The 12,946-nt window shown below is 35.9% G+C and overlaps 1 protein-coding gene across 4 annotated transcripts; it reads left to right on the top strand.

Annotated features, from left to right (window-relative positions):
• The first annotated feature begins 3,918 nt into the window (after positions 1 to 3,918).
• Positions 3,919 to 12,623, top strand: LOC120086879 (tRNA (cytosine(72)-C(5))-methyltransferase NSUN6). 4 transcript variants are annotated; one of them, XM_039043694.1, is made up of 13 exons: positions 3,919 to 4,105; positions 4,184 to 4,305; positions 5,116 to 5,509; positions 5,766 to 5,913; positions 6,329 to 6,466; positions 7,336 to 7,398; positions 7,782 to 7,903; positions 8,063 to 8,294; positions 9,503 to 9,672; positions 9,865 to 9,965; positions 10,473 to 10,554; positions 10,703 to 10,764; positions 12,228 to 12,623. In XM_039043694.1, exons 1-13 carry the CDS (start codon positions 4,031 to 4,033, stop codon positions 12,370 to 12,372), a joined length of 1,854 nt encoding a protein of 617 aa, XP_038899622.1. In that variant the 5' UTR covers positions 3,919 to 4,030; the 3' UTR covers positions 12,373 to 12,623. The 4 variants fall into 4 exon arrangements, 3 of the variants coding, with proteins under 3 accessions (XP_038899622.1, XP_038899621.1, XP_038899623.1); XR_005484358.1 differs by adding an exon at positions 11,740 to 11,853 and having other exon boundaries at positions 3,922 to 4,305; positions 12,228 to 12,369; XM_039043693.1 differs by having other exon boundaries at positions 3,921 to 4,305.
• Positions 12,624 to 12,946: the final 323 nt, after the last annotated feature.

Here is a 12,946-nt window from a genome sequence, read left to right as displayed (position 1 = left end):
GCTTAATTGAATGAAGATCAAGAGCATATGAGTTATGCTGACTATTTAGCTGATGCCTTCGAGAAAACATAAAGATATACGAAGATGTAGAATGACGTCATGAAGGTTAGTCTTGCTTGGTAGTGTAAGAAATCCTTTCGTCAATATCCTAGCCAAGATTATACCTTTTTGCGTGATGCTTATATCAAGCACGGAGACAATCCTGATCTTCCTCCCTCATCGAACGAATCTGATGTAGGTGCTAGAGATAGCGATATGGAAACTAATTTGGGCCAAGATGGTGTTTAACTCCTTCTTTCTATCTTCTCTTATTGCGAACTTGCCTCTTTATTTTTCTTCTTATGTATTCGTTGTTTTCGAATTCTGCAAGCTAAATAGACTTATCGAACTTTCGTAATGAAACTTTTTCTTCTTCTTTTGTCTATTTGTTCACAGTTCACTTCTAAGTGTTGCAGTTGAGATTGCTAAAAATAAATTTGGATCGAGGAGGGCACATATTCAAAGTTAACAATGAAAAAAAAAAAAAAAAACTAACTTACCTCGGCCTCAGTCACAAATTCCTTGGGCCAAGGAGGGCATGGAGAGCAAGAAGCTTACCTTGGCCTCGACCACAATTTTTTTTGGGCTATGGAGGGCATAACTTTATAATTAACAATGTAAAAACATTAAAAAAAAAAAAAAAACTTGCTTCAGCCTCAGCCATAAATTTATTGGGCCGAGGAGGGCATAATTCCTCTTTTACATTATTCACATATTCAATAATGTAAAAGAGACAATAAGCTTGCCTTAGCCACAACCACAAATTTCTTTTAACCGAGGAGGGCATAACTTCAAAATTAACGATGTAAAAACATAAGAAACTTGCTTTGACCTTGGCCACGAATTCCTTCATACGTTGTTTTTCTGTCATTAGTTTTCTCAGGTTAGTCCTCAATGTTATTTGACTTTCTGTTCTACTATCCTTGATTCCACCTCGGTTCGCACTTAGTGGCGTCTTGGCTCGGTCTTAAATTCTCTATGGGTGAGGCTTGATTCTTTTTCAGACCAGTGATTTTCTCATCTTCCTCTTCCCTCGGAATCTAAGTCCGAGGCATGTTCGAAGTAAACTGGTTATTCTCTAATCGACTTGTAACTTTTTGGGATTGCCTTTTTGAATGTTTCCAACTTCCTTTTGGATTTTTTAAAGCTCTTCTTTCCATGGGCATGCCTCGACTTCCTCCTTGGCCCCAACCTAACTTTTTGTGCGTTGTTTTTCCTTGATCAATTCTCTTAGATCTGTTTCGGGAATTATCCAACTTCATGCTCTGCTCGAGTCAACCTTGGGTCGGCCTCAATTTTTGACAGATGAGGCCATTTTTTGCTCATATGTGTCCTTTATACGCTTTCAACGTTCTTAGCGTTGCCATGATTTGCTTTTTCCACATTTCTTCCTATCTTCTCCGTTTTTGCATAAGTCATTATGTTCTCTCTTTTCTGAACTGTCATGCCTATCATCGGAATCCTTTCTCAAGAGTTTTAGGATTTGTTTCACATTGTTGTCTAGGACCTCAATCTTCCTTTCCAATATTGCGATCTTCTCGTCCTCCTCGACCTTGAAAAGTCGAGGCCAAGCTGGACTACGAACGACATTGTTGTTCTTCGTTTGGTTAACGATTCTTCGGGGATGTCTTTCGTGATTCAAATTGCTATTCTCCTGCCGACTCATCTCTTCCTTTCTTTAAATGGTGTGTTATTTAGATTTTCTTGTAGGTATCACACTTTTTCCCCACAGATGGCACTAACTATTGATGGAAAAATCCGACTAAGGGAACTCACTTGACTTTCACGTGCCTTCAACGTTAAATTATAATTCAGGAGAAAAAATCACTTGCAAGATAATCAAAAAGAGTAACACAAGGGTATGGTGCTTACCATAGACACTTTGATGCTTAAGTGAGTACTTTGCACAAATGTTAGGGCAAGTAGTTTTTATGGAGGAGATGAACTTGCCTTTCATGAGTTGCCATGAGCTGCCATGCTCTATTTATAGTTGAGTTCTAGAGGTCTTCTTTATCCCAATTGGATAAGAAAATCTATTTCCTTTTCCTACTTTGAAATCGGACACACGGGGTCTAGGATCGGGCCACTGAGGATGTTCCAACAAAGAGGACCAATCCAAATCGCCCTCACTATAAGAGATTTCATGGCCTCTGAGGCTGAGGCACTCTAAAAGGGATCTTTTGAGCCCAACTTATTTTTCTTATTTATTGGAACTCTCCTGGGCCTGTTCCTTAGCCAATCTTAAGTCCGTTTACTGGGCTAGGTAACTTTCTTGGTTTGATCTTGACTTTTGACCTTTTGTTGGTCCGAAATTACCTATAACATTAACTACATATTTTTTTGGTTTGTCATATATTCGCTGAATATGCATTTAATATATGAATTAATATATTCTTTTTGCTATCAAATTGTGTATATATTAAACAATATGTAATATAAAAGCATATATCTCCCCTGTAGAAGCACATGCTTCCACTATAAAAGCGGGGTAATTCCAACAACAATGTGGGTTTTTTAAGAAAAACAAATGACAAAAATAGGGTAATGACATTTTTTTTTAAAAAAAATCATGTTGCTCGAAAAATAAATTCATGGTTTAAGGTTCAGCTAGAAACTATTGACAATTTTGAGTAGTTTTGTTGTTGAAGCAAATCGTGTAGCGGGTACACAGGTGGGAACTCACGTACCCTATACAACTCTTTTTTTCTTTTTTCTGTTTTTTTTTTTTTTTTTTTTTTTTTTTTTAGAAATAATGTTGGCTAGAAATTTAGTTTAATTTTAATGTTGCCAAAGAAACGTACGATATACACGAGTTTATTGTTATTTTCTTTTTACATTTATAAAATATTAAAAACATGTATTTTGACATAATATAAAAAATGATTAATAAGATTATATTTAATAAAAATACTTACTTTAAAATATCAATTACAAGTCAACGGAAACTCATGTACCACACGGTAGTCGTCTTCTCTCATGCCGTCCACGACGAGGTACAGACACTTCAAAGTGTCATTGATGATGAATTACATCATGAACGTCTTGTTGGGAGACAATAGGCGAGAATGTATCGTGTATACAGTACTCTTGTTCATTACTAGAACTAGATGTGATGCTTGGTTGAACTCATAGTGAGTTTTTCAGAAAAGCTAGTCAACGTGTTGCTCTAAAATATCTTTGGCCCGTTGTCATTATCGTCTATGACAAACACGTCTTCTATCGGTGCCAACAACAATAGTTATTTGTGTCTGTTAAATGATATATTCTACATTTTCCATACAATGGTCACACATTGAACCTAACTGTGGTAAATTGTTTTGTACTAAATTTTGTTATACATTTTGAACAAAAATATTTTGTATGAAGAAAAAGATTAATATAAAATAATATTAATACGATATAATTAATAAAAAAGATAATAAAATTATTATCGTGCAATAATATCAAATGTCATCGTGTGTGATATATCTTCTCGTAATTGAATTGTACTAGAGTAAGTACTCATTTGATTACGATGAACCCATCTACTATAACTCTTTGTGCACAATGATCACGACGTGCATACCACATAGATATGTAGTCTGCACGAAGTCGTTGACATTCATGGTCGCGTTTACCTCTTAAGTGAATTTAGTGCAATTGGGAGTTTATACAACCATGGTACCATTTGTCACAATTCGAATTATTTTAACATCCGATATGGGGCGATGTGACCTTATAATATGAAAGTATATAAAATGGCTCACCCTCAACTAAATGTCTTAACCAGCATGACAATAATTTGGTAATAATTTTACAATATCTAATGGACGTTCATCAAAATGATCGGAGTTTTTAACTCAACTTGTGGTGATATGGTATAAGAATTGGGCTCTTGGGCTCAAACGACAGCCCAAAATGACGAATAATTGAGCCCACATGCATAACAATCCAGCTCGCCGGTTGCCACCATTGCTTCTCGGCTTCGTGTTCTCGCAGTGTCTACCTTTGAATGAAGAAAGCGAGGGATTGTCTTCTCAAAACCTTTCGCAGGACCTTCTTCACTCTCCAAAACCCTAGACCCCAGGTTTCTCTCTCCCTCCCTCTCTCCTCTCTGTTTGTGTTTCATTCCGTGGCTTATCTTGGAAGAAAAATGGCGCAACAGATGGAAGATCTGCCAGAAAGATACAGTTACAATCCTGTTTTGAGATGGAATCCTCAAGTGGAGGAGTATTTCGTGAAGGCTTACGGAGCGGAGCATTTCGCCCTCATTTCTAAAGCTCTCACGTACCTCTCTTCCTTCTGTCTGCTTTATACTCTGTCTTCTCCATAGCTACGAGCTTCATGATAAACGGGGCCGACTGAATGTAATTCTCAGTTGTGCTGTTTTTTTAGTGTTTATGCAATTGAGCTTGATCGAAGTCTAAATTTAATTACATCTGTTGAGCTTATAAATTGACATAACGTGATTAATTGTGCGCAAGCGTCATTATGTTGGACTTTTAGGACATACAAGAATGTTTTGTTATTGAATTGTGAAAACGTTGCATCAGCTTCCACTGCGTATTTGTTTTGACTTCTTTGTAATGCACTAAATGTCTCGTCTTTATTTCAAACCATCATGTTCATTCTTATTCCTTCACTGACGTGAAAGTATGCCATTTTCCATGGTGTGCCTGGTGAACCCGGAAATTCAGCGGGAAAAAAATAATTTGGTAAAGAATATTAATAATGGGCATCTAGTTTACTGGTGATATTAGAGGAAAAAAAAGGTCCCTACCCATTAACTTTATTTTCAAAATGCAAACACGCATCCGTTGGTTTAACATTTGGATAGTTCATTTTGGTGGTCACGTTCCTTTGCTACTTTACACAGCCATTTTGCAACACTAGTAGTTGCTCGCTATCTAATGGTATGGTCCATTTAAAGTTCCAAATAATATACTGTATTTGTATGTCATGCTAAAAACATCGCTATTGAGTATTTACTCTGGTTCATATATTGCTAACAAGTATTTCTTATGATCTTATCTTTGTTGTACGAATGTTATACATAGTCAGGATATACTCTAATAGTTTAACTAATCCAATGGTCAGGCGCCCATCTTGTTACTCATGTATACGTGTAAATACACTCAAGTCCACAACTGATACTGTTATCGAGAAGTTATCAACTATTGTTAAAGAAATGGGACATTCGAATTCTGAAAACAAAACATTAGTGGGTGGTGATGTTAATGTCAATGGTATTGAACTTATGCAAAGTGGCAGTCAGAGGGCCTCAATGAAGATTGAAGATGAGAAAAACTCAATCACTGAAAAGTTTCAACATCCGTCCATCTCAAGGTGTCAGGTACCTGGGTTAGACTATGTTGTATTTGTAAGGGGTTCAGGGCCACACACAATTGATTATGGTTATGCAAATGGCAGACCTCCAAAAGAAGTGATTGTGAGTCGAAAATGTGCCGAGGCAGTTCTTCGTGGAGCTCAGGTTAGTTGATTTGTTTGTCGGAGAATGTTATGGACAGTTTACTATATTGGCATTGTTTTTTTTCATTCTTTCCTAAATACATTTATATTTTTCTTTTAATGGCATCAACCACCACGTCATTGCTTGCTATTATCTTATTATTCATTATTTTGTATCTTGCACTACATTTTGTTTAGTTAAGACAAGCATTTTGTTACTCTCTGATCATGGTTATACACTTATCACAAAGCTGTTTTCTAATTGTAGTTTCCTATAGGTTTATGTTCCCGGTGTTATGGCTTGCAGTGCTCATGTTGAGAAAGGGGATGCAGTTGCTGTGTCAGTTGCTGTGGAGCAGCCCGGGCTTGATGGTGGATGGAGTCTTGGCATTACTCGAGGGACTGTTGTGCAGGGCTTACTGACTGGTAGGAAGTGCTTTATCTTCAACCTAACATTCCAATTCTAATTCTATTGTAAAACGAAAGAAAATGAGTGCAATTAGCATAGCAATAATCTATTTTGCTTAAAAGGATGGGATACCCTTCTCTGTAATCATTTTAGTCCTTGCCTGCATGTTATTTCCCATTTGTTTGGAAGACATATGTAGTTTTGTAGACTTGATTAAGTTCACTGCTTGGAATAGAAACATTTCTTCTGGAGAATTATTATGTTGAGAAAATATTTGTAGTTCACTCCTTTTCTGAGTTTTCTCTGCTGTCTCATGCTTTCCTCTAGCTGTTGCAATTGCATTTTCTTAGTTGTACCTTTTGAGTTCGAAAATATCAGATATTTATAAGTTACAGTACGATAAAATAATTAATGCTATACTTCTTACTGCAGATCCTTATCACTCTGAAAGAAATGGATTATATATTGGTCAAGGAACAACAGCAATGTCAAGGGCTGGGATTTTTCGTGTTTCAGAAGGAATTGCTGTGGACATGAATAATAGAGTATTTAAACTGCCATCCTTTTATGGTACATTTCTTCTTTGTACGATTAAGTGTGTGTGTGTCTGTATATATATATATATGAAACAGTTCATCTAATAATAATAAAAAAACATTTCCTCCAGGAAAAGAAAGAAGAAAAGAAAAGAAATGAAACAGTACTTAAGCATAATTCTCAAATTCTTAAATGCATAAATACAAAAGGCTCCTATTATTACTGACAATGTTGCACTATTCACGTGTCTACTAGTGATATTTTTATTTTGCTTTGTGTACCCAATTTTCAAAATACAAATATCAGATACTGCACTATTTTGGGTCAGCTAATGCTATTTCCATGTCATTATGTTTGAGTAATAGCAGAGAGTGATTGATGTTTCATTCTTGGACATCATAGTATTTGACTAGTCATACCCCTACTTTCGTGAAATATACTCCATAGAACTTCTTGAATGTTAATGAAAAGGAATCTGCTGTAAAGATTTGTAAAGTATTTTACCATGTCATTAATCATATATATAGCATTTCAGTCATGGCTTTGGAACCATGGTTTGGTATATTTCTCTTTGTATAATTTTGTGTAAGAATTTGAAGATCAAGAATTTGCATGGTGGTTTTGTTTTGGACATTTTGGTAACTCATTGTTGTATATGTAAATGCTCAGAACCTTTTAGAATTTGCAATTTGCATGGTGGTTTTGTTTCGGACATTTTGGCAACTCATTGTTGTATATGTAATTGCTCGGAACCTTTTAGATTATTTTGCAGTTCTTGTTCCTTGGTTGTATTATTCAGCTATAGCATCTGATTGGAGTCTAGATTACTTGGTAGGTTATTTGTCTGCAGGATGAATTAAATCTTAACATTTATCCTATATACAACTGTGACTGTCTTACAGATGTGCTCGAGGGAGAAATCTTTCTTCAAAACCTGCCGAGCATTGTCACTGCTCATGCTTTAGGTATTTTCGACAGACCTACTTCTGTTTCAGCGACTCTAAAGTTTCTGTTTCACTAGCGAAGTTCCTATCCTTTTGGTTTGCCATCCATTCAGGCTAGTAATGGAAAGTACTTGAGCGGTTTTTCTCATTAATAGGATTTGCAGATTAAAACTTGTAATGGTTTTTCTTTCACAATTAATATATATCTATATATGTATTCATATATATATATATATATATTCCCAGGTCGTTTCCCCCCCTCCATTCTACTGTCAGTCTGTCACTGCTATTTCTTTATATTGTGTGCACATGTATCCTTGTTTTGTTTTGTATTTTCCTTTTTGCTAACCATGCATGCTTCGATCCCCCCTAAATGGATATCTTTTTCCTATTTCTCACCTTAGATCCACAAAAAGGTGAACGTATATTGGACATGTGTGCGGCACCTGGGGGGAAAACAACTGCAATTGCAATCCTTATGAAGGATGAAGGGGAGGTCATTGCTGCTGATAGGTCTCACAATAAGGTACAATGGCACATTTATAAACTGGAGATATGGCAAAGAGGTTTTTTGTTCCTATTCATTTCTCATATGCCGTATTTAAACCTTGGAGCTATTTTTCACAAGTTCAGCTTTTGCAACGGTCTGCTTTCTTTGTTAATCTTTCATCAAACTTGTGTTCAGGTGATGGATATTAAAAAATTGGCTGCTGAAATGGGGTTGAGCTGTATAGTAACCTATAAGCTTGATGCTCTTAAATCTGTTAATCGAAACACTGATTCCTGCAAGGGCACTGCTTCAGTTTGCATTGATGCCAATGAGGGTGTTGTGAACTCCAATTCAATGAAACTCGACAATGTAAAACCATCCTCAATTACTGAAGTATCGGAAGTTGATGAGACTAAAATGCAGAATGGTAGAGTGTCTCTATTCTTATGGCTTTAAGAAACTACGAGGCTAGATTGCTAGTTTCTTGGTTTTCCTCCCCTGCTCTTCTGGTCAATATTTCACAATGAAAAAAAATATTAGTTATTTATATATACATAGAATCCTAGCTTGTGGAATAGTTTCTAACGGGTCTAGAGTTTGAAGTAGGGGTCCAAGGAATAAAGTGAACTAGAATTCGTCTTCCACATGTGCAAGTGTCAGAAGTGATATATTTTGAGTTCGATGTGTGGAATCAAACAGTTAGTCCTTGATATCATGGTTGCTTACGGAAAGTCCTCGACTACTAAATTTATAAAAATGTGTATTTTGATTCTTCTTTTGGGTACTATTATATTGGTTTTTGGATTCTTTGTAAAATGAAACCCCTCCTTTTTTTTGTACAGTTTTATTATTCTCTGAATTTCTTATATAATTTCCTTTGTTAAAAGGAAAAGCTCTCAAGCAAGCTTGAATGAAGACCGGAGCTACTAATAGGAGATATATTGAGCATATTGATAGGATGTTAGTTAAAGCATATGGGTAATTAGCTAGGACCAATTTAATTATGACCTGTAAATAGAGGGAGTAAGAATTCTTAGAGGGGGAACTATTTTGGGGAATTGTCCTGTATGGGACTTGTGGAGAGACAATTCTCTTGGAAGGCTATTGATTTTGTAATTTCTCTTTTGAAATTCCAATATGGTTTGATTTTAACTTTTGTATTATTGGGATCCTAACATAGAATTGTGATAGACCTTAGCCTTAGTCGACTCTTATTTATCAACAACGGAGGGAGAATTCGGGAGCTCCCCAATCTCTCCCTAAATCTCAAAAGAGATATTCACAACCAAATGATTTCCCCGATGCCCCCCTCATGGCCTCAACGGCCGTACATTTACTCACTCTCTCACCCGTGGGCCCTTTATAACTAACAATATTCCTATGGCCCACTTCCCATTTCAATTTCTAACTTATTCTTAGCATTCCTATTGTCCTTCTCCTTCGCATGTTTCCTCCGTACGTACACTTGAGGCATTTGGGCTCTATCAGAATGCTTTTATTTTCTGGTTTTGTTCTTTCCACTTTCACTTCATTGACTGCATCATATATGTGTTTCTCTATCTGTGGTTGCAAATTCAGTTTCTAAAATCTTTCATCAACCATGAGAAACTGAATGGAGAATTTTGTTTAATAAAGCCAAAGGAAAGAAGAATGGTAGGAGACTGCGGAATGGTCCAGGAAGAAATCAATGCATGGGTGGTAGAGCTGAAAACTCAAAAGGTTTTGCCCCCAACAGCTTTGACAGAGTCCTTCTTGACGCTCCTTGTTCGGCCCTCGGTTTAAGACCTCGACTATTTGCTGGGGAGGTAGAATCACTTCAGTTATTTCTGAACGCGTGTTTATGTGTGTGTGTTTATAATATAATGTTTGGTTGAGAAACAGTTCTGTTATGTCTGATTTCTTTCCAAATTTATGTTGATACTTGTTCAATATGTAATTGGTTTGTCTAAAGTCCCGACAGATGGAAACTTGAGGTTAATAATATATTGGTTTGCCAGGAAACAATTACATCGTTGAAGAACCACGCAAAGTATCAGAGGCGCATGTTTGATCAGGCTGTCCAATTAGTTCGTCCAGGCGGAGTAATTGTATATTCAACGTGAGTATGCAACATTGTATTTCTTCATATTATGTGTAGACCACACGTTTGTACAGTATGGATAAAATGTCTGCTTTTGAACTAATATTGTTGCCACTCCTTAAACAAGAACATCCTTCAAGATTTTGCTGTAATGGCCTTGTGTTAAGAGATACTAAAGGGGGAGGAACCACGGGATCTTTTAGGATAAGAATAAAGATGTAGACCAGGTTTGGGAAATTAATTATTCCGATGTTTCTACTAGGCCCGAATTTACTATCCATTTCCCCCCTAAATTTTGCTATCAATTAGGGAGCTTCTTGTAATTTTGCTGCAACTGTTTTGATGATTCTGGGATCCCGCTCGTTACATTATACTTATGGTTCACCCCACTAGTAATCCTTGTGAGGCTCTGTCCTCCCTAAAATTTGCTGCATCTAGTCTACCTATCCCCTTTTTTGACTAAATTAATTTGATTCTTGCCGTCATTATTTTTGACTGATTTTCTTGTGATATTTTTACTGTCAGCTGTACGATAAACCCTGGTGAGAATGAAGCTTTGGTTCGTTATGCTTTGGATACGTATAAGTTCTTGACCTTGGCCCCGCAGGTTAGATTGTAGCACAAGTATTGCTTCCTTCCTGCTTTTACTTCCATTGACCTTGGCACCACAGCTTTGCTGTTATTTCAGTACACTTACTTTGTACAATAGATTTTATTTGATTCACATTCATATGCGCAACTTTGTGATGTTTCAGCATCCAAGAATTGGGGGACCTGGCCTTGTTGGTCATTTTGAGTTTGCTGATCATTCTGTGGAGTAAGTGCTTTGACCTAACACTTCCTCTCCCTTATTGTGAAAAATTACATATACCTCGTTCCTAGAAAATTTTTGTTTTCATTCCTAAAACCAGTTTAATTGGTTAATTTAATATAATTTGAATAAGTAGTAAAGTAGATACCTATTCAGAACTAAAGAGTTGTTCAGGAATCAACCTGTAAATCATCAAGTGATAAAAATGCCAACTCTCTCTAACCATGAAAATACCTTAATCTAGTCACAAAATCAAGTAGCTGAAAAAATGTTAGAAGCATCCAAACTTTGTAATAAAATACAAAATTTAACATTAATGTATTCAACTTAACAAACTTTGTAATAAAGTATTTATTCAGCCACGTAAATGCACGTAGCTAATCCTAAAATAGACTAAAAATGGGAGCTTAGCTTATTGAGGATGTTGATTTTATCATTTCTACTCATTCCAAAAAATAAGTTGACAATTTAGAGTTGGTTTGTTGCAAGTAGGTTAAGTTCATCAGATTGGTCGAAGAAACATACAAGTTGACTTGAACACCCAAGAACATAAGAAGAGAAAAATAGAAAGAAACAACAAGAAAACGTGTTCGTATTGATGAGTAAACCCTACACGGAATGAAATATATGCTTATGTTGGCCATGCCCATGGCGTGGCATGCCTAAGTGCAACACATATTCCATGGTTTAGATTTCATTTGGTATGAATCACTGCTGACAAAACCTATTAGTCAATCATTATCTGTTTGTGGTGGTGAAGCTCATTTACACTACTTTCAGATAAGGCATCTTCCAGATTGTCCTGTCCTTCTATAAGTAAAAAAGTTTTTTCCTAATTTTTCTCCTGACTCGTGATTTATAATTTCACCAACTTTAAGAACAAGGGTTGGTTAAGACACAGTTTTAGGGTAAAATATCCTGTACTACAATAATATAGACAATTTTTCATACTAACCTCCGTTCTGTTGTTTGCTATAAAAGAAGCATTTAAGGGAGCGCTCGAGATAGGAGGTAGCGGTGCGAACTTCATAGAACTTCATTATGAAGTCTGGGGAGTTTGAACCCTTGAGGCTCACAATATAAGGAGTTAATAAGGTATAAAATTGATGTTTTTTAGTAGTGGGACTCCCAAACTCCTTCAACCAAACTAATTGTGAGGTTCACAACTCTATACTTCCTAACTTCTTGGTCCAAACACCTCCTTAAGAATTGTAGGGAAAAATGGATCATATTGTCTAATGATGCCTCAAAATATAAAGAGGAGTACATATAAAGTTCTAAGAAGTATGACATTGGTGATAAAAGGGAGAGGAATTAGAGAAAATATGTAACGAGGAATTAGAGAGGGAGTGAAATGTGATTTGTAAAGAGGTAGAAGTGCAAAAAAGAGGATGGATAGAGGGAGAGAATAAATAAAGTTTTAAGTGCTTTCAAGAGCTGAATGTGACATTTTGTACTTGGTTTTGCAGGGAATGGTTAAGACCTGGTGAAGAACACCTCGTTCAAAGGTTTGATCCATCATCGCCGCTCGACACAATTGGGTTTTTCATTGCCAAATTTTCTGTTGGCTCCAAAGATTCCGAACAGGAAGACCATCTTGCAAATGCATTGTGATTGGTAAGGTACAACATTCTAATTTTTTTTTTTTAATTGGGCTAGTTTCTTTGCACCTTGACTAATTTCACGGGACAACCCGCTAACCCTACAGCATTTAAGTGTCAAAGAACAACATCCTTGTTTGAAGTTAGTTTGCTTGCAACTTGTATTGTTAAACTGAGAGGAATACAATTGTTCCTAACACCTTATCAATATATTAATTTTAGTTGTCATGAAGTATCGATGGGAACGTGATGTAGTATTGTTAACGAATACTTTTATTAATTTATAATTGAGTACTTCAGTAAATCAATAAAGTAGTCATAAGAAATAGTTTTTTTTTGAAATGTTTATGTTATTAGACTATCCAGAGTTCATAGTACATACCATCTAAAATATATTATTACTGAGCACATTTGAAAATACACACAATACAATTTTATTTGTGGAAACATGTTTTTTTAGTAAATTGTTTTCAGAGACCAATGCATCTTAATTATTATTTTAATGTTACTACGTGGTTAAGTCATGAAATAAATATAAAGTTATGATACTATAAGCGGAATACACTTTGGTTTGAAGTTGATATCTA

Source organism: Benincasa hispida, chromosome 9 (assembly GCF_009727055.1).
Source record: "Benincasa hispida cultivar B227 chromosome 9, ASM972705v1, whole genome shotgun sequence".
Classification (NCBI taxonomy): Eukaryota; Viridiplantae; Streptophyta; class Magnoliopsida; order Cucurbitales; family Cucurbitaceae; genus Benincasa; species Benincasa hispida.
Note: the sequence above shows the minus strand (reverse complement) of the source record. Positions and strands in the feature narration are given on the sequence as shown.